Source organism: Electrophorus electricus, chromosome 2 (assembly GCF_013358815.1).
Source record: "Electrophorus electricus isolate fEleEle1 chromosome 2, fEleEle1.pri, whole genome shotgun sequence".
Lineage (NCBI taxonomy): Eukaryota > Metazoa > Chordata > Actinopteri > Gymnotiformes > Gymnotidae > Electrophorus > Electrophorus electricus.
Genome location: NC_049536.1, coordinates 25,568,987 through 25,593,188, shown reverse-complemented (window position 1 = coordinate 25,593,188; position 24,202 = coordinate 25,568,987). Strand labels below are relative to the sequence as shown.

At 36.3% G+C, this 24,202-nt stretch overlaps 1 protein-coding gene across 1 annotated transcript; it reads left to right on the top strand.

Annotated features, from left to right (window-relative positions):
- Positions 1 to 3,160: 3,160 nt before the first annotated feature.
- On the top strand, positions 3,161 to 23,736 carry ankrd10b (ankyrin repeat domain 10b). Its single transcript, XM_027016416.2, has 6 exons — positions 3,161 to 3,514; positions 5,143 to 5,295; positions 6,489 to 6,580; positions 19,731 to 19,981; positions 20,451 to 20,555; positions 23,067 to 23,736. The coding sequence occupies exons 1-6, from the start codon at positions 3,317 to 3,319 to the stop codon at positions 23,366 to 23,368; spliced, it is 1,101 nt and encodes a 366-aa protein (XP_026872217.2). The 5' UTR covers positions 3,161 to 3,316; the 3' UTR covers positions 23,369 to 23,736.
- Positions 23,737 to 24,202: the final 466 nt, after the last annotated feature.

The following is a 24,202-nucleotide window of genomic DNA, read 5'->3' as shown; positions in this document are numbered from 1 at the left end:
AATTATGGTGGGGGAAAAGATCCTGTACAAATAAGAAATAGTTACCAAATTTTCTCGTGAAAATGACTATGGATAGTATTCTGATTACTTATTTAATAAGCCAAGCACTCATAGGTCGCATTTATTTATCAGAGATAGAACCTGGGGGTGTCACTAAGTTTAACTCCTTTTGTGGGTCATTTTTGTGTTTATGTCGTAGGGTTTTCATCTGCGCACACAGCGACAATAGCCTAATGAAAATACAGTAACAGAAGATAAGTCCGCCATCTACAGGCCAAAATAAAATACTGACATTTTCAAAACTATTAATAATAATTAGGGTGTCATGGATTGTAGAATAATTTTTGCCCCTAGTACCAAGAATGTCTAAGTATTCTACTCTTTTAAACATTACATAATGAAAGCTATTTTGTAAATATTCTAAATATTTCTCCTATTTCGTCGAGTAAGTTTTTCAATAAATTCCACACTAGGTGACAGTATTGAGGCAAAGGATGTCTTGTGTTTTAAATTTTTATTTATTTATTTATTTTATGTGCATCCCTATATATGTGAGTGGATATACTGTTTGTTCAGTCATGTTTTCTCTGAAAGCCGTATATTTATTTATTTTTGAAATTGGAAGAACTAAAAGATGCATAACTAGCTACAAGCTGCTATTGTTTTGTTTTTTTTTGGTGCGTGTGTTTTTCACCAGATAATGCTTATACTCCATATACAGCATGTTAACTGAGCTCATAGGAAGATGGCTGCAGTCTTCTTCACTTTACAGTATAATACATTTTGTTTTGTGTAACAAAGGCCGAAGGCAGCCACCATACCTAGGACTCAAGCCAAGGGCCAACAGGAGGTAAACATCAGTTCTGACCACTGGACAAATGAGCCAGCTCTCTAGCAAAGCAGCCAGAGCACCCATTTAACCTTCCTAAGTGAACGTCTCCATCACACCATCCGCCCCTTCAGAAAGTGATGGTCTCCGTCACAGTGCCTTCAACTCCGGGGAGCATCCCTATGCATGACACCATCCACAAGTCCCTCCATACACAACTGCCTCGCCACCATCCTTCTTCTGACACCATGTGTAACGAAGGCTGAAGGCAAGCACTCTACTTGGGACTCAAGCCCAGGTCTGACAGCCAGAGCACCTATTTAACATTCTTAAGTGATAGTCTCCAGCAGTGTGTGTTTAAAATAAAAATATTATTTTATTCTTTCAACATTCCCCCCCCCCTCTCTCCCTCTCTCTCTCTCTCTCTCTATATATATATATATATATATATATATATATATATATATATATCTCCATTCAATGGCAGATGTCAAGGGATATATTAGGCAATAAGTGAAAAGTCAGGTCTTATGGGGTGTTCCTGGTATGCAGTGATTAGTACAGTGGTGTGAAAAAGTGTTTCCTTCCTGCCCCCTTCCTGATATCTTATTATTTTTTGCATGTTTGTCACACTTAAATGTTTCAGATCATCAATCAAATTTAAATATTAGACAGATAACACAAGTGAACACAAAATGCAGTTTTTAAATTAAAAAAAAATCCAACCCTACATGGCCCTGTTTGAAAAAGTGATTGCCCCCCCTTGTTAAAACATAAATTAACTGTGGTTTATCACATCTTTGGAAAGCTAAGTTCAATTTCTCTAGCCACAACTGTTCTCAATCAAGAAATCACTTAAATAGGACCTGCTTGACAACGTGAGGTAGACAAAAAGGATCCTCAAAAGCTAGACAGCATGCTGTGATCCAAAGAAATTCATGAACAAATGAGATACAAAGTAACTGAGATCTATCAGTCTGGAAATGGTTATAAAGCCATTTCTAAAGCTTTGGGACTCCTGTGAACCACAGTGAGAGCCATTATCCACAAATGGCAAAAACATGGAACAGTGATGAAACTTCCCGGGAGTGGGCAGCCGCCCAAAATTACCCCAAGAGTGCAGTGGTGACTCATCCAAGAGGTCACAAAAGACCCCACAACAACATCCAAAGAACTGCAGGCCTCAGTTAAGGTCAGTGTTCATGACTCCACCATAAGAAAGAGACTGGGTGGAGAAAATGGCCTGCATGGCAGAGTTCCAGGACGAAAACTACTGCTGAGCAAAAATAACATAAAGGCTTGTTTTAGTTTTGCCAGAAAACATCTTGGTGATCCCCAAGACTTTTGGGGAAAATGCTGTGGACTGGGAAGACAAAAGTTGAACTTTTTGGAAGGTGTATGTGTACATCTGGCATAAAAGTAACACAGCATTTCAGAAAGGGAACATCATACCAACAGTAAAATATGGTGATGGTAGTGTGATGGTCTGGGGCTGTTTTGCTGCTTCAGGACCTGGAAGATTTGCTGTGGTAAATGGAACCATGAATTCTGCTGTCTACCAAAAAATCCTGAAGGAGAATGTCCAGCCATCTGTTCGTGACCTCAAGCTGAAGCGCACTTGAGTTCTGCAGCAGGACGATGATCCAAAACACACCAGCAAGTCCACCTCTGAATGGCTTAAACAAAATGAAGACTTGAGTGGCCTGGTCAAAGTCCTGACCTGAATACGACTGAGATGCTGTGCATGACCTTCATGCTGGAAAATCCTCCAATGTGGCCAAATTACAACAATTCTGTAAAGATGAGTGGGTCAGAATTCCTCCACAGCGCTGTAAAAGACTCATTGCCAGTTATTGCAAACGCTTGACTGCAGTTGTTGCTGCTAAGGATGGCCCAACCAGTTATTAGGTTTAGGGGGCAATCACTTTTTCACACAGGATCATGTACGTTTAGATTTTCTTTCCTCCCTTAATTTAAAATCTGCATTTTGTGTTTGTGTTATCTTTGTCTAATATTTAAATTTAAAAATATTTAAAGTGTCACAAACATAGAAAAAAAAAAAAAAATTAAAAAAAAATAATTATATATATATATATATATATATATATATATATATATTCAGGAAGGGGGCAGACACTCTCACAACACTGTATCTATTACAAATGGCCATGGGCTTTCACTGTATTTATGAATGCCATGTAATAGGACAATAAAAGCCAATCGTGAATCTTTAATCAAATAATAATCCATTCCACGTTTTGCCCATTACACACACACACAAACCCCAATCCGAATCCTTTTCAGGTTTTAAGTCTTCCGTGTCATGTTTCGTCTTGCGTTTCATTTTTAAGTTCTGTATGCGCTTTGTTTGGAGCGAGATCGTGCATCAGCCTCATAGTCAGTTTTAAAAAAGGTCATTTCTAGTGTGTTCTGGTACAATTTGGATTATTCTATACCAATTCTGTCAGATTTCATACGCGTGCACTAATGTCGGTAGGAACTGAGTCTGGGTTTTCGAGCGAAGAGGTGCTGAATATTCGTTTTCCTCTTCATCGGGCGTGCAGGGATGGAGATGTGGGTGCCTTGTGCTCGCTCCTCCAATGCACCACGAACCACGCAGATCTCGCTGTCGAAGACTCCTTCTATGGATGGACCCCATTACACTGGGCTGCACATTTTGGAACGGTATAACTATCCACTGTTCTGTTACGGTACTTTTTAGAAAATCTAAGTTAGCTAATCATTGTGGTCAGATAATGATGGCTAGCTAGCTATTACATGAATTTGCCTATAGAGCAAAATAGCTAACTCAGAAGATAACTGGCTAGCTAGTTAACATTGCTGGTTAAGTGCTCTTCGTGTTATATTTAGGTAGAAAATGCCATCATGGCCTAATAGCGTTCATTTCACAATCCCTAAGCATATTTTGTTCATAAATGTGATTTAAATAAGCCATTCGACGATTGGTATGTATTATATGGAAGGAACACGGCTGCATTGTACGTGGAAAAATGTAGGTTTGTCGAGACCGAGCTACACAGCTAGTGAATTTGTAGTCTGATAAGTAACAATCGACCGCTGCTAATAATAGAATCATAACCAAGCATACTAGCAAGCTTAGCCATCAAGGCCAGCAGACGAGGAAACGACACGCCTCCGCATATCAGCGCAGTATGGAACAGCCCCCGCCCTCGAATGGCGCAGAAGCGATAGCTACTTTCCTTTAGAATAGTTTAAATAGATACAGTAAATAAAATGGTTTCTCCCGCCAAATCCCAGTACCACATCTCCGCCCCTTCCGAGTAGTGAAAACCCTATTGTAAGCCATGGCCATAAAGTCGTTCATTAACTAAGGGATATTTGAAGTTAAACAAGCGTTCAGTATTTCCATTCCGTGTGTGCCGATTTCTTACAGAATTCCAGTGACGTTTAGTGCTATTAGACTATATCTTATACGCTTGAAATTGCAGTAAATTTCACCAGTCCTTGATCGATTTGAGTTTGTGTAGCATCGTGCACTTATCTACATTTTTACCAGACCAGTTTATGAATTTTCAGGTTCTGAAGACTGTACTTAGGTTTTTAGTTATGTTGTCTGAAGCGTATTACTGCCTTGCAAGAGAAAAAAATATAGTTACGGATTGTTGACCTTGAAACGAATTCGTAAATGAAACAATGTATTATTCAAGATGTAAACTGCATGAATCATGTGCAGTGATGAAAGAGAATGGCAACACTAGAGTTATATTTGTGTGTGAGAGAGAGAGACCAAACTGTCAGTCATCGAAATGAGTTAAGACAACTTTCAAGCTCTGTCTACTGTGTCTGTGATCAGAGGGTGGGGGATGAGTATGTGCATGTAAAGCAGAAGTCAAGCCTGGGCAGAGTTTCAGATTACAAATTTAAATTAGACTCTTTCAACTCCTGTTATTTTTCTGACACAATGTCCTAGCTGTGTAAAAAAGCGATTTAAAAGTCTTAAAATTTAAGTACCTTTTCACATTTCACTTTTTAAGCTATATAACCCAATTCACAGGTAGCCCTCTTTTTTTGCACCCTGCTACAGAAATTTGTTCTAACCATAGTTTAAAATAACTTGTTCTACGATTTATGACTGAGATGCCAGGTGATGTTGAAGACCATGAAGACCAGCTCATCCATGTTACCTGATATGTATGGTAGATCCTCAGGTGCTGGGCTAAGTACTGTGTAAACCAGGTGCTGGTTTTCTCAGTTTCTGTGTTCATGCTGTCCTTTCCTAACCTCACATGTTTGTTTGCTCTATGTTCCTCTCTCTCTCTCATGTCACCCAGCTGGAGTGTGTCATGCAGCTGATACAGGTGGGCTGCAGCGTGAACTCCATAACCTCCCGATTTGCCCAGACACCTGCTCATATCGCTGCCTTTGGCGGCCATCCACAGTGTCTGCTCTGGCTGCTGCAGGCCGGGGCCGACATCAACAGACAGGTGGGTGTCACTGAAAACCTGTTGTGAGCATACATGGGATCAGCTGGCCCTTGTCAGACATGACCGTATCCAGTAGCAGGAGCTGTTCTGTCCACACACTTAGTCTGAGAAGTCTGATAACTGTGACCACTTGACTACTGTTCTGCTTGAGATCTATAATGCTTCTAAGCTGCCTATTTGGAAGTAGATGATAATAACAAAGAATATTTGAACATATCAGGTCAGACCCCATTGAATTATGTTGGAATCAGGTGTATTATAGCAGGAACAAACATTAAATCTTGCATTGCCATGGTCCTTCACAATTGGTATTTGAAAATTCTATCTTTTGCATATTAAATTGCTGACAGTTATAATTTGTACAATTGTACAATTTGTCTTCCCAATTTTTTCATCAGCCAGTAATTTTTTTTGTAATACATTCACATACAGACCAAGATTGAAATTGCTTGTGTTTAGTTTGCTGGAGTTGGTCTTGCACAGATGAAAACACCAGAGAGCCCGCAGAGTAGGATTGCTACCGAGTTTGTGGATATATTCCCAGCTCTGCGTACTTAGACACTCTGGCTCAGCCTCATCCCCTGATGCCTCTTCGACGAAGAGCACTGAAATCAGATTAGTGGGTCAACATTATGTAACTGTTAATGCTTTGCACCTTTTCCAAGTATAGTCTTATCCATTTGCCATTGTCCTTATGTGATATCCTTGTCCCACCTATGCAAAATGGATGATGATGGTTTAAGGAGGATGGCATGTGCTCATGTTTTCCTCCACCCTGTGGGTGTTCCTTGGCCTGGGTTAGGCTGACCTACATTCCTCTCCTATGAGTCATGCATGAGGCTACTTGGCTTCAGCAATGGTTGGCCAATCTTGCGCATGCTCGTGCTTCATCCCTGTGTAAACAGGTCAATTCGGGTCAACGGGAGAGTGTCAGTCAATATAGCCTATGGTTTACTGGCACTGAATGAAGAGTAATGTTGTTATAACTAGAGTAATTTGCCAGTGTTGATGAGATTTCAGTCACTTTGCAATTTGGCAGATGGAAGGAATATCATCAGGTCTGGTATCACCTGGTTTTCCAAGGAAGTTAATGCTTATCTCACTTTTTCCCTCTTTCCTTTTTTTCTTTTTATCTTGCACTCTTTCTTCTTCCACACCTTCCTCTGTTCTTTTCGATTTCTTTATATTTTCAGGACTATGTTGGGGAAACCCCCATCCACAAGGCAGCTCGTGCTGGGAGCATAGAGTGCATAAACACTCTCCTGGTTCAGGGGGCGAAAGCTGAGTAAGTCTCACCTCATAGCTGCTCACCAGGCTTTTTAACTGCAACTCTCTACCTTCAGCATCCCTGAAAGTACTCCACTGGCACTTTGTATTCAGTAAGGACTCTCATCAAAAACCCTTTCTAAGATACACTAGTTGGATGCTAAAGAATTGCAGCAGCTCCCTTTAGTTCTTTTTCCATTAGCCAAGGCCTCTTATCTGGAATTTTTGTTTTTGTTTACTGCAGTACACATTCTTATGCTTGATGTTTCAAACACAATCTTCCAATTCCAGAGTTGATATCATCTGTGGTTTAGCTTACTTTTAACATGACTCTGGCCCATCATAGACCTTCATCACTAAGACTCAAAGGAAAATGTATATGTAGAACTTTGAGTACCACTTTACAATAAGACTTAACAATAAAACTAGTTTATTGATAATTATTAATATGGTAATGAAGACCTTGAAAGCAATTCATAAGAAGTTATAACACAAATAAATTGTGTAGATTCTGTTTAGTAATTCCATTTGTTAATGTTTGCCAACTTATCATTTCTGGCTAATAAGACCTTCTGTTGGTGGTTAAGAAATAATTATTAATAAATCATTTTTGAAGTTCACGAGGATAATATTGACTGATGGAGATAAAATAGTAAACTAAGTAACCAACCAGATCTGAGGTTTTAAAAGTATAGAGCAATGTGGGCTCACTGTTTGGAAAGCAACTCTTGCTTCTATTATTTGTTTTGTAACTGATTATTTATTTTTAATGTGTTTATGACCTAATTTTTAACCATTAATAAACACATTTTAAACTATTCCTAAACCTGTTATAGGAGTAGTATTACTCTTAAATGGTACATAGATTTGTCCAAGCAGAATATTAGTAGTTATTTGTTTGTAGGTTAATATATCTGTAAAATATGAAACTGCGTCACGGTATGCATGGGTGTCCAAACTTTATGGCTCTCATTCAGAATTCGGCAAAAACAATAGCTGAGTTTAAGGCACATTTATTTTATTTGAAAACATATATTTAACATTCATGTTAAGTCTATTTTTGATGGGAGTCCTTCTTGAAAAATTGTCCAGATTTGGAAGAAATATTATTTCCACATATGACTTTGGTTTAATGTTTCATGTAATCTCTGAATCGGGTGGTTTGATCATTTTACATTGTCTGTTATGTCATCAGGCGCTGAGGTAATGTCCTTGTTTGTTTTCTTTCACTTTGTTTTTTTGGTAAGTTTGTTCTTATGACTAGGCTGCAAAGCTAAGTGCACATTTCCTCATAGTTTCAAAGCACAAATTCCTAACTGCTGCTGCAGTATTATGGGTGGCTTAAAGGGTCATTTCCCTTGTTAAGAGATGCAAAATAGGTAAGACACAGGTGGCTTATCAAAAGTAATTATTTACCACAATTAAGCTCTCTCTGAACTGCTGATATGAGACATTAGCATGATTCTTTATTCATCAAATAGAGACAGAATAATTGAAAGTCCTATAATTTATCAAGTTGTTATGAAAAATGGATTGTAACACATCAGACTGAACACACAGACTGAGTGTAATGATCAGAACAGTGCTCATTAAATCAGTAAATGAGTAACATGATTTAAGCATTGTTACATTTTATTCAATCTAAATCTACATGAATAGTGCAAATGTGAATCTAAATTTGGCTGTTGCTCACTGATAAATATGTATTTGTATTATGTATTATTTAGTCTACTTTGAGCTTTTTTGCCTTTTAAATATGCTATTTTCCTATGCATCAGGAAGGTGGGGTTAGCTGTTCAAGGAAGCTTGAATTTTCAGTACTGTATGTCAGTTTGTGGCATAACAGTTGAAAGCATAACAGAGAGAACTTTTTGTGGAACCTGATAGACTATTAATATGCATTGGTCTACTGATCTTCAGAATGTTGTGACAAGACACCCATTCTTTGACATTTGATACTGAATCATTGCAGCCACACCTGTTCTTTGTTCATGTTTTAGAATGTTTTACATAGCTCAGATGCAACAACCTCACAACTGGTGGTACTAAGATATGCTTAGCTAAGTTTCCAAATAAAACATTGACCTTTTACTTGGACAAACATCGTGGTGTCCTTGTTGGTCATCCTGAAGATACTAAACCAATAGGTAGTCTAACCATTTTATATCTCCTCACAATGAGAAATGACTTACTATAAAATGAGAAAAATCTTACTATAAAAAGAGCTACTCAGGTGATTTTGTTGGATGTTAACTGGGCATTATCTGCTGTTTCACAGAAGGACCTTTATGTTCGTCTTAAATTAGTGACTGGGCCATTAGTATACTTCAGATTGTAACTATCACATTTTTAGCTTCTGAATTTATATAGTTCTAAAGACCTGCTATTTTCCTTTGTAGTCTTCAGAATGGAATAGTACTTCTAACTAAAAATGATCATCAGATCAGTAGCTTAGCTTTGTCAGATATTTAAATTATATACTGTATCCTTTGTATTTGGTGTTTTTTTTCTGCTATAGATTTATATTTTAGATTTTGAGTAAAATATATACATACAGTATGCTAAAGTATCATTTCCTACATTTACCATTTCACACCCAATTAACTGAACAAATGAAAGAAAAACAGCATACGGTGCTTTGAACAAGTATTTGCATGCATCCGCCCCCGCCCCTTTTAAAATTGTAAAACAATTTAATAAATATTGTTCAAAATCTTATCAGTTAACTGAATTCCCAATTCCACTAATGCAAATCATAAGGTTCCACACCTGAGGAACTATTTTAGTAAGTACTCTAAATAATTAGAATTATTTAATTAGTTTTCACACAGAATGAAAGCAAAATGGTATAGATATGAAGCTCTCTTTTCCTCGTCAGGACAGCACGTTCTGGCTGCCATTACATCACAATAAAACATATAAATAATTTTTGATAAAATGTTTATAAGAGGAAAGTGTGAATAGTTGTTTATGGCACTGTGGGTAACTAAGGCACACTTTTATAAAATTGGGTCCTCTGTGGAATAGCAGATCTGTTTTTGCTTGGTCCTGTTGCTGGAGCAGGCTTCCCCCACCTCATTATTGAGATATAAAAGCCTGATGCGTACGGACCAAATCCTGTTCCATGCCCACTATTTTCTTTTAACTGCTTGAAATTCCAAAACTAGGAAATAGGTTCCTGGTGACTTTGAATGCCATTTGTTGTTGGTTTCCATTCATAGAATCAATAACGTCTTCACAATGGTGCTGTAGACTGTTTGCTACAATACCTCATTAGGCTTATTTAAGTTGTTTTTATGCAAAAAATTATAATAACTACATCTATATTGCATTTACCTGATGTTTTTATCCAAAGAGACTTACAATTATGACTGAATACAGCTTGAGGAACTGAGGGTTAAGGGTCTTGCTCAGATGCCCAACAGTGGCAGCTTGGTAGTGGTGGGGCTTGAACTGACAACCTTCCGATTACAAGTCAAGTACCTTAACCACTGCCTCAATATTCATTCATTGATTACTCATTACTTAAACAAGAATGCAGAATAAAATTACTGACCAGGAATAAACAATGTTTATTCATTACTTAAACAAGAATGCAGAAAAATAATTTACTGAGCAAGAAAAATTAGGGATATGATGCTGAAGTTAGAGATATGAACACAGAAAAGGTACCTGATTGTACTACTTTTAGCATTAGTTAAATATTCAGTGTTGTCTATCATCATGAGTAAGCTGTAAATCTTATGTGGCTGACCTAATATATTTTAAAGCTGATATTCTAAACTAGCCTTATAGGCATTGCTGCTTTTCTATAGAACTGTACTGATTATATAGAGTCAAATCAAAATTGTCCTTTAAGTATTTATAAAAAAGAACGATAAAAAAGCTAAACTTTAGAACAAGGGACAAATTATTTTCCAGAATCACGGTTTTTGAGACTTTATAGATTTTCAAACACTTGGGACAACATATGGCATTCAGACTCATTGAAATAATTTGTGTCAAGTATGTGCAGTGATATTCAATGTTTTTTCCACTTTCTCCTGATTTTACAGATGCTTTTGAGACAATGATGAAATGTGCAAGCTGCAGCCCATCAAACAGGATTTGTTGAGATTTGTTGTTTGTAATTGCTGTATGACACTATATTTTTCAAGTTCTTAGTAGTACTAGTAGTTTTGCTGTAGGTTATGGCAGAATTGAAGAATGTAAGTATGTTGTTTTCCCTTGACAGGTGTATTGAATTTCACAAGCAAGTAAGGGAGTACGATGAATAAATGTACAATAAGAGGTGGTGGAGGAAAAAAGGGCTCTTATTTTCTTATTAAGAGATACATTTGTAAAGATTCCAGGTAACAAGTTGTTAAAGATGTTAATGTAATAAATAATGTTTAATAAAATAATTTAGTGTAGTTAATTCAAAGACTAAATAGTTAATAAATATCTAAACAAATACTCATATACATCTAATACACAGTTTCTACACGTTTGTTCCATCTCTGATTGTGTAAGCAGACAATTGGGACTTTTATATGTAAGCTTATAGTCATACACAAAACAATTATTTAAAACTGCTGGATTAAGCATTGAAAAATCTATAAAGAAACTCTTGGCGACATGTCCCCTATTTAAAAACAGATTTAACAACCCTTTCAGTGGAATTTAAATAAAAATAATTAATACTTTTCACTGTAAATGAAATGTATATGAAATGGGTAGAATTCTTAAAATGTAATATAGTAAAGTATACACTAAAGCATTTATTGATTCTTGGCAGAATGCTATGTATCTCAAATGCATCTCAAGGATCTTTGTGAAAATGGGACAATAACAATCCTTATTTAAGAGTTTACTTACTCTGCGTATTCTCTTAATACATTTGTGAGGTGTTACCACCTCAGGCTGACTTAAAAGCCTCTTTTATCTTTCCTACAGGAAAGATAAAAGTATGTTGTATGGAAATAGTCTAGGATCATAGAATCAACATTCTAAAATCATAAAAAGGCATAACCTGACATTCACTGAAAAAGTAACCCCTTAAATTTTGCATTTAAATAGTTTTTCCTTGTAAATGTAAGTGTTGTAGCAATTTATACAAACACTTAAACGATACAAACAAATTGGAGTTTATAATGTTATTAAAAATAAAAACTGGATATTTGATCTGTAACTGTCTTGCATAGTGTAAGATGGCTCAAATCTACATGTTCTGCTAAATTTTGTCAGACAAGGACTTCATGTCATGGTCACAAATTCATCTAAATATGCTGACATGCTGGAACTCGAATCATGATCCTTCTCACAAGCTGGGCCTTTCAACAGGTGAGAAAGTGGAACTTTCATGGTAATTTCTTTGAGTGAAAGAAGAGAAGGTGCCATCTGTGTTTGACAGTCTTGTCCTCAGTTTTCAGTACTTGTAGATCTCACTGTGTGACCTTTAAATTTGATATTCAGCTTCAGCTTAAACATCAATGTGATCTATTTATTTATTTTTAAACGTTTTAATTATGGGGTGCCTGAATGATCTTTGTTGAAAACACAAATCACTTGTCCATATCAAATCCCTTGTTCATCGACATAAACAAATAAGGAAGCATATGGTTACTAAATAAACACGTGCTTCAAAGGGTAGCGTTGGGCAGTTATATGTGCTTCCCATTGTTCTTATGGTTCTCACATTTTCTGATTTGTCTCTCTTCATGTTTAGACTTCACTTATGTGCAACTTGTACAGTTCAAGGTACCTCAGGAGTGCAATTTTAAATTCTTGAACTTCATTCTTAATAGTTGTTTTCTACCTTTTGTCTTTCATGTGCTTTTGGGACTTCCACTAGATAGTGTGTTTCAGGAGGTTGACTTTCAGACCTCCAAATTCAAAAGCATCCTACTGTTTTGTGTATCTTGCCATTTTGGAAAGGATGGATAGAAGATATGTTCAGTCTTTTCGCTACATTAAGAAGACTTCATGACTTTCCTTTGCTGATCTGAAATGTATAAAGACCACATCTATTCAGTACAGTGCATATTCTTCATGTCCTTATTTAAACTGATGTGTTAAGCCATTACATCAACTTCCTTTCCAATCTTAATGGTTCTCTCAGTGGATGGTGGCTCTTAATGGCCATATCTAAATACTTTACAATGCAGATGTTCTAGATAAAATATCCAGTTACATTCACAAAACTGTTGTCTGTATTAGCCTAAACTAAAAGACATCTAACCAGATAATTTTCAAATATAAATATGCAAAAAAACAAAACTGTTCATATATAATACTTTTATATCAAGAGCCCTTAATCCTCCATGTAAAGATAACAGGGTTGAGTTGATTTAGGAGAGACATTAGGGTAAAGGAGCGGTTTAGATGAGTGTGCATTACTAGATCTGTACTTTGCCTTAACTCTTACTTAACCTGTCTTCATTCTTTATGCTGAGACCTTTTGCATAGAGGTTCATTGTCTTTGTTAAAATGTCATCTGCAGGGTTATTACTCATGATTTAATGATAAAACATGTTGTTTTATTAATCCTGTCACCTTTATCCTTATGAAAGTGACACAATTACGAAAAAAAACCTGCAGATCTAATTTCATCATGTTAATTGTTGCCGCAAAATATTAGAGAAAATCTACACATCTCAATGTTTTTGCAGCCATTGAATTCGAAATGACTTGACTTTTTTAAGTAATCCTAGAAAAGGGGGAGAGCATTCCAAATAGACACTGCTGACTCACTCCAAGTTCCCTCAACGAAACTGCACTGTTGTGGCATTAGGAGTGTTCTCACTATCGCTCCCTTCAGTATCTACACACTGGCAAACTGTTGAGGTATTTCTTGCGGTGATTGGTTTTACTGATAGGAAGTTTTGTACTTAGAGAAGTTTCGAAAGAGAAGGTTGTTGAATTTAGATGTAGATTTTGTTTTTGTATATATTTGTTTTTAGATCTGCATGCTTTGCTAAAATATGCCTTTAAATCAATGCTGTTTTTTGTATTTATTTTGTTTCATTTGTTTTTTGTAAACTAACCATAGGATCTTTATGCATAGGACAGGTCTAATCAGTTCCACTTGTCACATCCAGAATACGCATGGTTTAAAAGATGACGTTGAGAACGTTATGTTAGGTTGAGAGAGAAAAAACACAGGGAGTTTGTGTGCTCAGAAAAGTGAAGCAAAGCATATTAGGACAGAAAGAAAAATGAATGCATCCATCTAGCCATTTTGCCTAAATAGTTGCAATTATGTCAATTGATTTTCATAATAATTGTAGATATTTTACTTCATTGACATGCTTGGAGCTTGGTGGGTCTCTTGTAATACTGTTCAATAGTTGACTTGGACTGTGTTAAGCTTTTTTGTTTGTTTTTATAGAAGCCAGCAAGTTTAAAATATGTTATCATGTCCATTCACATATTTTTTTAAACCAATTTTTCTCCTAGTCATAAGCGTAAAGAGCACTGCAAAAAAAAAACAAACCCAAAACTTGAACCAGTCTGATTTAAAATATCATTCATATATTTTAAGATAATTAGTATGTTATGTTAACCTATTGCCATAATTTAGTTCTGAAGTCATGTGAAATAATGTGATGCAAAGACATCCATATATAAAAGAGTAATGCAGAACATACTTGATAGAGATGATGGCCTTGGTGACGCTGATACAAAAGGCTGCAATATCCAAGTGGCCCCTCTAATAAATCACTACTGTTCATTGTGCATTCTGAACAATATCAAATATTGCAAAAGAGTGTCCAGGTGATGAATTGTGAAAAATTTATGGCATTCACATAATACAAAAATATTTTTATTTCTTTTCTGTATGCTTGTTCACACAGTAACCAAAATCAAAGTTTTCAAATTCTATTGCTTGATACACAGCTCTTTTGATGTCGTGGGCAGCAAAATTAATCTAGCCTAAATTCCTGCCACAAATTTATGGCATCAGTCAAAATGAAAAACATTTTCATCTTCACAATTACACTGCCTGGCCAAAAAAAAGGTCACCACCTGGATTTAACTAAGCAAATAGGTAAGAGCCTCCCATTGGATAATTACTACATGGGTGATTGTTTCAGCTGGCAACAAGTTATTTAACCCTAACTGATGCAGTGAGTAGCTTCATTTGTTAAACAACCATGTCAAAAGACACATCCTGTAATCATGGAAAAGATGTTAATCTTGTTTCAGAAAGGTCAATTTATTGGCATGCATCAAGCAGAGAAAACTTCTAAGGAGTTGCTGACACTACTAAAATTGGGTTAAGAACTGTCCAACGCATTAAAAAGTGGAAGGACAGTGGGGAAACATCATCTTTGAGGAAGGAATGTGGTCGGAAAAAAATCTTGAATGATCGTGATTGACGATCACTTAAACGTGTGGTGAAATCAAATTGTAGAAAAACAACAGTAGAACTCAGGGATATGTTTAATAGTGAATGTAAGAACATTTCTACACGCACAATGCGAAGGGAACTCAAGGGATTGGGACTAAACAGCTGTGTAGCCTTAAGAAAACCACTTGTCAGTGAGGCTAACTGTCAAAAACGGCTTCAATTTGCTAGGGAGCATAAAGATTGGACTGGAAGAAGGTCATGTGGTCTGAGGAGTCCAGATTTACCCTGTTCCAGAGTGATGGGTGCATCAGGTTAAGAAGAGAGGTGGCTGAAGTGATGCACCCATCATGCCTAGTGCCTATCGTACAAGCCTGTGGGGGCACTGCTATAATCTGGGGTTGCTGCAGTTGTTCAGGTCTAGGTTCAGCAACCTTATGTGCCCAAAGAATGAGCTCAGCGGACTACCTGAATACACTGAATGACCAGGTTATTCCATCAATGGATTTTTTCTTCCCTGATGGCACGGGCATATTCCAAGATGACAATGCCAGGATTCATCGGGCTCAAATTGTGAAAAAGTGGTTCAGGGAGCACGAGACATCATTTTCACACATGGATTGGCCACCACAGAGTCCAGACCTGAACCCCATTGAGAATCTTTGGGATGTGGTGGAGAAGGCTTTGCGCAGTGGTCCAAATCTCCCATCAATACAAGAGCTTGGGAGGAAAATTAATGCAACTCTGGACAGAAATAAATGTTGTGACATTGCAGAAGCTTGTGGAAACGATGCCACGGCGAATGTGTGCTGGAATCAAAGCTAAAGGCAGTCCAACGAAATATTAGTGTGTGTGACCTTTTTTTTTGGCCAGACAGTGTATGTAGAAATAGATTTTAAATGACAACATTTTAATAGAAATGCAGAATAAGTATCTCTGGTAGTTGATGGAGAGGAATCACCACCCTAAATATGTCATGAATATTTGTACTTAAAATTAATAAAGGGTTTGTTGGATATTTAAATTTGTTTATGGCCTTCCAAAGACCACAAGTCTTGACATGAAAAAATAAAATAAAAGTAAAAAATTATATATATATATATATATATATTAGTTTAATTCCAGGCTAGATCATTTGGATTCGTTTGAAGTTGTAGGTAAAAGGCTAAAAACAAGGAATAAGAATTGTTTTCCATAAAACGTGTGCTAGGAATATGTACATTAAAAATATTAAAAAGCTGGTCATAAACTAGTCAAGTGACTTCAGTGTTAGTAGTTAATGACTATATACCAAAATGAAAACATGTCTTGTAAATAGCTGTTTTCAAACATTTCCTTAAGTTTCAAAATCTGCACTAAATATATTGAATGTTTATAAAGTAATGTGGCATAAATATTTTATAATGATTCTCTATATTAAATAAATCAATATAATCTAGTGAAAGGTGCCAGAAATCTGAGGCAAGTTCATCTTGAGGACAGGATGTGTGCCAAACAAAAGAACAAGGCAACCATTTTGTTGGACAATTTGGTGTGATGCCATTTTCATTACATATGCATGTGCAAGATGATGGCCTTTAGTTATATTTATCTACAAGTTCTTTAATATATAAGGTTAAATAATTGTCAGTATTTCGATTATAGATAAAGCTGGTCAGTTTATTATAGGTAGCCTTCTCAAATGTTAGATGCTAATTGACCCTACAGTCACTAATAAAGAATTGCATGTTGATGTGCATAAATAATACTTTGAATAGATTTTACTGATTTAATTACATTGAGTAGATTTTAAGTTCTTCTTGACCATTCAGATTTTTTTTTTTAGCTAATTTTGAGACAAAAAGATGTTTATTTTTAATTACTTTAGAGATTAGAGAATATTTAATGGTCATTTATGATCATTTACTGCGATATATGAGATTACATGTATTACAGAGTTCATGCTTAATGAATTGGGCACATCTTGCACTGCAATCTTTGGCATTAAAATATTAATATATAAAATGTATGTAAGAAAAAGTATTTTCCTTTGTGCACATTTTCCGTCACTTTATTTCAGATTCCTTGCATCTAAGAGCCCGATTACAATTTGAGACCCACCTCCTTGCTGTCAGCCATAGTTTTAAAAAGTCCGTATTGATTCCTCATGAATTCAAAACTGCTTGGAAGCATTCATTTTTTATTAAATACTTTGGTAGGAATTGAGTGTAAGAGGTCTGATGAAATGAACAGTGTCTGAATTTTAATTTTCATTCAGCATAACTTTTTTTTTTGTTTGTTTTAGATATGTTTTGGAAATGACTTTATTGTATGTTGATGAATGTGTCTGTCACGCTGATATAGCAAGTCAGATATTTTATGAAAGTTTAAAGAAGTAGGCTGTCTGTGGATGATGAATTCATGAGTGAGCAAACTTTATTTGGGCTTGAGAAATTGCACTTAATGAATGGCAATCACAGGTTGTGCTTCACAGTTGAAAAATACCACATGAAGTAAGGAAGTCACTTTGTTTCAGCAGTAAGAGTAGTCCGAAAATCCTTAATAATCAGAGAGTAAATGTTAAATCAATAAACTAATATATTTAATATACTGTTTAGAATATTGAAAATTAAATATAATAAAATAAATAGTTAGTCCCTAGTAACTTGAGCATGTTTTGGGCATAGAGGCTGTCCACATATACATTCATGCTGCTACTCCTCCTCCAGTTAAAATGTTGACATGACCAGTCTGTCACAATGAACCACTTGTTTCTCTCTCAGAAAATTCTTTGACACAGAATCCACTGTGATGCATAATTGCAGAGAAAGAAATGCAAGCCTGTTCTCCTCTAGGAGTCGCAACATAAATGTTTGACATTTTCTACCCAAGTGGTTATGCTCTCAGCATTTCCACTTGTTTAGAAATGCAAGAACCCACTTTAGTGCATAGAATTCTGAGTTTACATCGTTATTGCATATGGCTGTACAAACAGTAAGGTCTTAAGTTAAATCAAGACACTTAATCTGTGATAACTGATAAACCTATGCCTTGGATTTTCACCTCCTGTCTTCTCTTCCACAATACTTTTTTTATCATGCAATAGCAGGTACTATTATTACAAATGGAGAAAATTTCTTTTAGAATTTATTAGAAACTTGTGAATTGTATTCATTTGTACATTAGTTTGACCAATTTAACAACTAATTTTAAAAAGCTTTATTTTATATACACAATGTCTGAATGTGGTTAAACTGTGATGCGCTACCTACAGTGATGTTTGAGCTTTTGGCTATTTGGGATGGGAAAGGGAAATAACCAGGATTTGTGGCCGCTTGGGGTAGGTGCAGAAATTGAAACATTACTCTTGCCTTTCAGTTTGTTCATCCATGTATTCTTATTTTTTTTAAAGACTGCAATAGAATATGTTAAATATATTGTAATGCACAACCCTGAACCATGTTTTGTTCTCATGTTCTTGTGCCAAAAATACTTTTCACATTGTTCATCGGACAGCAAGGGAAAGCTTCATGCAGTAATAAATGCTTAAACATTTATCTTTTAAATCTTTTTCTTGCCAGTCTAGTAGTGGCTGGAGCTGGTAAATGGTGTAAAGGTCCTTGCTCAGCTCACAGATTGCTTTGACCTCTTATGCCCCATCCTTTTGACTCCTTTTTAGGAATATTAATTTAAAGTCTTTGTGAAGATTTATCAGATAATCCTTAAGTCATTTGAACTGCTTGATCCTTTCAACATTCTTTTAGAATCTGAAAGATTAGTATCCTTGTTTTACACTGTGCTTTGTTACGATTTCATCATTTGCTGTGTTTCGCTCAATATTTGTACACGGTCTTCATTCAGTTATTACATTCAGTGCATTCATTGTGAGAAAGTGCCTCTCATTTCTCAACTGTTACAAGACTATTCCCTCTCTTTCATTGATTCATTGACACCAACTCATTGCGGAATACTTTTACAACCAAATAATATTTGGTTATATAATTAATAATAATAAATAATTATTGTTCTTCAAAACAGTTATGTATACTTGCAAGTGAGGCCCCTTGCTTGTCAAGAGGAACCTTATCACACTATTCCCGTTTCTGCTTCTTTTTTCCCCTCTGTGATGTATTGCTGTCTGGGATCCACCTTGGTTTTTAAAGCTCCTCCATTTTGATCCTCCTTTTTATGTACCTTCGTTCCCTTTGAGCACTGGAGGGCTTTATTCCTTCATCTTTCTTTTCAGTGTTTTCTGATGTCTGATTCTTCATCAGTCCATCAATCATGGGTTGCCCTCCCATCTTTTTTCTATTATTCAAATTTGATTCTTTCATCCTCAGTAAACTGGCTAGAATGTCTTTTCAGTGGACTGATTTCATTATTTACTTCATGGGTCAGTTTCATCTGTGTTTGCTTTTTACATGTTTGCAGTTGTTATAACTGCCATTTGTGCTCTTTTGACTCCTTACTTTACATAACTTCAATATCATGTCATATGGAGTCCTTATACATTTTTGTAACTTCTTCATTGTTCAGTCAACATTTAACTGGTGCTCTCTGTGTTCAGTGTTGCTTTAATCTCAGTCAGGCTACATGAGTGCATATTAAAATTTATCATATTCTATTGCAGTCAAAATCTCACTGTTCCAAAACATCTTTATTTTATTTTTTTTCAATGTTGATGTCAAAAATTACTTTCAGTGTCAGGTTATGAAAGATAGAAAGGAACTTTGTGTGAGAGTGAGTGAGTGAGTGAGAGTGAGTGAGTGAGAGAGAGCGAGAGCGAGAGTGAGTGTTGTCTGATTGGGTCACCTTTACATTAGACCAGAAATGCTAACACAATGATTTTATCATTGCGCAGCTTAAAGAATGCTAGTGGACTGACTGCAGCTGACCTAGCCCACGCCCAGGGCTTCCACCAGTGTGCCCAACTGTTGTCCAATACGCAGAACCATCAGCTCAGCCGGCTTAACGGCTTTGTCACCAGTGATTCTGTGCTCAATGGGGGCCGCCAACTAAGCCAGGGGCGGGGCTTCCATAACGGGGTGCCCAGTAGAAAGAGGTCCCTTGATTTCATTGAGCCCAATCATTTTAAAAAGGCCAGAACCAATGGTAGGTTGAGATTTTAATTCCAAAATAATAAATAATGGGATATAAGAATATGGGATATTTGGATCATAATGTTAACTTTTAAATCTCATGTTCTTTGGTTTTACATTTAATAATAATGCATTTCAATACATCTGTCTACACTAGAGATGCACATTTTACACTTACTAGTCACTTTATTGGTGACTTGATAATATTTGTGTAGCAGGCCAGCCTCAGCACAGCAGTGATACATATATATTGGCATGGTAGTGGGTGTTGTATTCAAGCTTTTACATGTAATCATCCATATCCTAGACTAAATAATGCATAATTTATATCATCTCTGAATATTAAATGCATATTATATCAGCTCAGTTATATTAAAGAACTTTCTGGTCATATCTCTATGGTACTTATGCACCCCTAATATTTTGTGAACCAAGATATATTAACCTAATCATCTTTCGTGTCCCATGATGTGTAATTGCAGGCCTAGATCTACAAATTAAAATGATGAATGGGATGAATGGATCTGGTGGAGAGGACCTGATGGAGACCATGCACATGGAACTTGGTCCCATACTAAGCACCACAGGTGGGAATGGATCCTTAAATGGATCCTTTCCTTTGGAGTGCAGTGTAGACACCAACCTAGTAGAGCAGGAGCAGGGGTGCAGAATAGAGGACCCCCCCTCCCCGGTCCCCAAAGACCATGAGATCTTCACAGTGGCTTCCATGCAGATACCATGTCGCTGTACTAACTCCTATGCCTACTTGTAGTGGCCTTAGCTGCATTTGTATAGGAGAGTGTGTATTACTCTATGTATATACAAGGTAGACCTAACAGATTTTTTTTCTTTGTATGCAGTAAATCCACGTTTTTTTTAAATGTATATTCACAGCTCTATATAAACATTTTGCATTGTCTGTAATTCCCATGTTATATAATGGTGTACTTTGTTTTGCACAATAAATTCCATAAATTGATGTGTAAATTTGATTGTAACATTCAAGAATATAAACATATAATGGTTAAATCAGCACTGATGCCCATTAACACTTTCAGAATATTAATTGAATTTTTTGTCTATCAACCTGGACCTGTACTTTAGTAATCAGCTAATACTGGTTGTGCACTTGACTCTTGCGGATTTGTGTGAAGATTTGGTTCAGCTTTGTGGAAGCGATTCCTCCACAACCGGAGACTGATCATTTTCTGAGAAACAAAGACTAGGGATAATTTCTAGTCTGTCTTGTCAAATCCTCCAAGAACTGTGTAATTTTCTGTTTTTGTTTGTTCCTTCTGTTGTAACGTTTCACTATGAAGTGTCATATGCTAATACATGTCTGTTTCTGTACTCTACATGGATGTATGAGACCTTATCTGTGCAGTTTTTAAGCGCGTGTGTCTTGTCTGTCCATCTATAGGTAACTTCCCGGTGCTGTTTTTTCTGGTTTTCTAAATTTCAAACTTTTAGATGAACAGTTAGTCTGCCTCTGCTTGTAGCTTTCTGTGGAAGTTCTGGAAGTTTCTTTGTATTAAAGATTTAGCTTCTATATCTTTTTGTAAGGAAAAGTTGCCCTTGGATTTTTTTATTGTTTCATTTTGATGTACTAACGTATTTGGCTAATGGAACAGTCATATTTATAGCTAGGGCAGCTATTCAAACAAAAAGTGGTACCAGGTTGTATTGTAAAATTCACCTGAGATCATAATTCCATAATACATCTTAAGAAATATTAGTTGTATGAACATATACTTAATATATTTTTAACTGCAAGCTCAGAACCTTACCCATGATGGCATGAAATAGTTGGCCTCTGTCAAAAAGGCCAGTTAAAGAAAAAATGTAATCTAAATCAGTATTTGGATTTGGACATTGTTGTGCAATCCAGGACCAGTTATCCATCTTACCTTTTTGCCTTTTTTCTGCATTACCAGTACTCTAAATGGGACTGTATCACAGTATAGGCTATTATCAATGTAGAAAAATGACAAGTAGAATAGCCAGCATGGGGTCACTTTTAAGTGTTTCTATTTGAAGAGTCAGAAAACAGCACAATAAAACAACACAAGCATCCCCTTCCAGTTCTTTTTTTTTTTTTTGAACAATCAGATCCCTCATTTGACCTACAATTAAAAATAAACAAATATATGCTCAAAAAAGTGCCAAACCACAAGTTAAATATAGTGGGCCTAACAACAAATAATTGGTCAGAAAATTAAATGGAACTAAAAGACCTGTGCCACCATTTGCTCATCAAGACTAGATTATGTGATCTAATCTGATGCCAAATCTTTTTTTCTTTTGAACAACCCATTTTCAAGATTTGATCCAATCCAATAGACAAAACCATCTGGGCTTAAGTTATAAATCATGGCTGAATTTTTTTGCTTTGTAGGTTACATGTAAACCACTGTAGCAAGCTGTTTGAAATTGCTGCATTTGTACTGCTAATTAAATAATTTACGATTTAATTATAAGCCTGATGGCAACAGTGTGCTGGTTTTGATTTTTAGATCTGTTGTGGTAGTTCTCCCTCTAGTGGCAGTCATACAGAACAACAGCTGCGGTGACTTTGTTATTGGTAAACTATAGTGAAGAAGAAATAGAAGAGCTTATCTCATATCCCTTTATTCCTCATCCCATGCTTGACAGAAGGTTCGCGGTTCATTACTGCTACCACTGATAACCTCTCTTCTCACTTTCTCAGTAAAGGTCATATCACACCTGAGCGTTTGCGTTTCTGGTGTTTTGACCTGACTTGCCTTAAATAGGTAGATGGGGTTAATGTTTAGCAAATGTTGAGCACTGTGCTGATTTTTCCTTTGTGTGTGCTATGGTACAACCTATTGCAACATGAATCAGAACTTTGCCCACTGCTACCAAATTGTTCCAATGTGACACTTGAAGTAGTTTTGCAATTTGATGACTGAATAAATTGAGTTTAAGTTCCCCCCAATATCTCTGATAGGTTTTTCATTTAACTCCAATAGTCAATAATACACAAACTGGAAACTGTGCAAAACAAACAAAAAATATTATCAGTCGAAAGTCTACTAGTTTTCAATTAGGAAAAACTGAGGTTGATTTCTTTTCTCCAGCACCAGGGATCACTTTAAGTGTCTTTCACCAGTCAGAGCAGCCCATGGCCCATGTTGAGCAGACACAAGGGAGTGGAAATGGAAATGCAGCCTTAATGCCAGAAGCTGCGAAGATGGATGTCTCCTTGGTTCTTGATAACCTTGGCAATGGCCTTCATTTCAGCCACCATAATGGCTTCGGTGACACAGCTGAAAACATCGAGGACACCAGCAGACCATTAGAGCGCCAAAAGTCAGTCAGTGCTGAGGATCAGTATGATCACTCTCCCTTCACTGCCATGCATCTTTTTCATGGGTCTTAAGAAAAAAAGACACCTGCTTGATTTCACATGTATTTAATTAGATCTCGTTTCAGAGTAGCCTACATGATATATTTGATCTCCATTGCAAACAAAAAATTGTTTAAACATGAACAAGTGCAAGTATTGCGTTGTCTATTACAAACTAATTGGAGTAAAGTTGGAATGTGAATAATGTGAATGTCTTCTTAGGTCTGAGATACTTGCTTCATGTATTTAGGAGCCCTTGGCTTCTATGTGGTTTGTGCTACATACTGCTAAAAGAGTGTACTGTTCCTAGATGTAATGTCTCTGGATTTTAACCATAAACTGGTGCTTTGTGGCAGGCATTTAATCTGTCTTGTCTTAATAAAATTATACCACCAAAATTATCAGCCCTCACTAAATGTGACTTGATAAAATGAACTTTGCAGTATTTATGTTTATTTTATTGGACCGACCTATATGAATTAACAGCCACATCATCTGCCACAATGAGCACATGCTTTGCTATGATACAGAGAGTGGCATTTACACAAATTTGGCATCTACTGACAACCTAAGCCCAGCGTATATATATCAAAGACATGCTTGTCAAGAGTGAGATAAATGATTATTCAAATAATGGCTGTGGTACTATAGCCTGCAACCGCTCTAGACACGTGTGTGTGTCTGTATGTGTGTGTGTATACACACACACACACACACACACACACACACTGCCCTCGATCACAGGATGTACGTCACCCTTTCCCGTCATACGTTCGTATTACCAAAAACGTCAGCGGCGCAACTCCAATACAGACGGTACCAAAATAGAGAGTGTGTAGGGGATATTTTATACTACGGCAGTGTTAT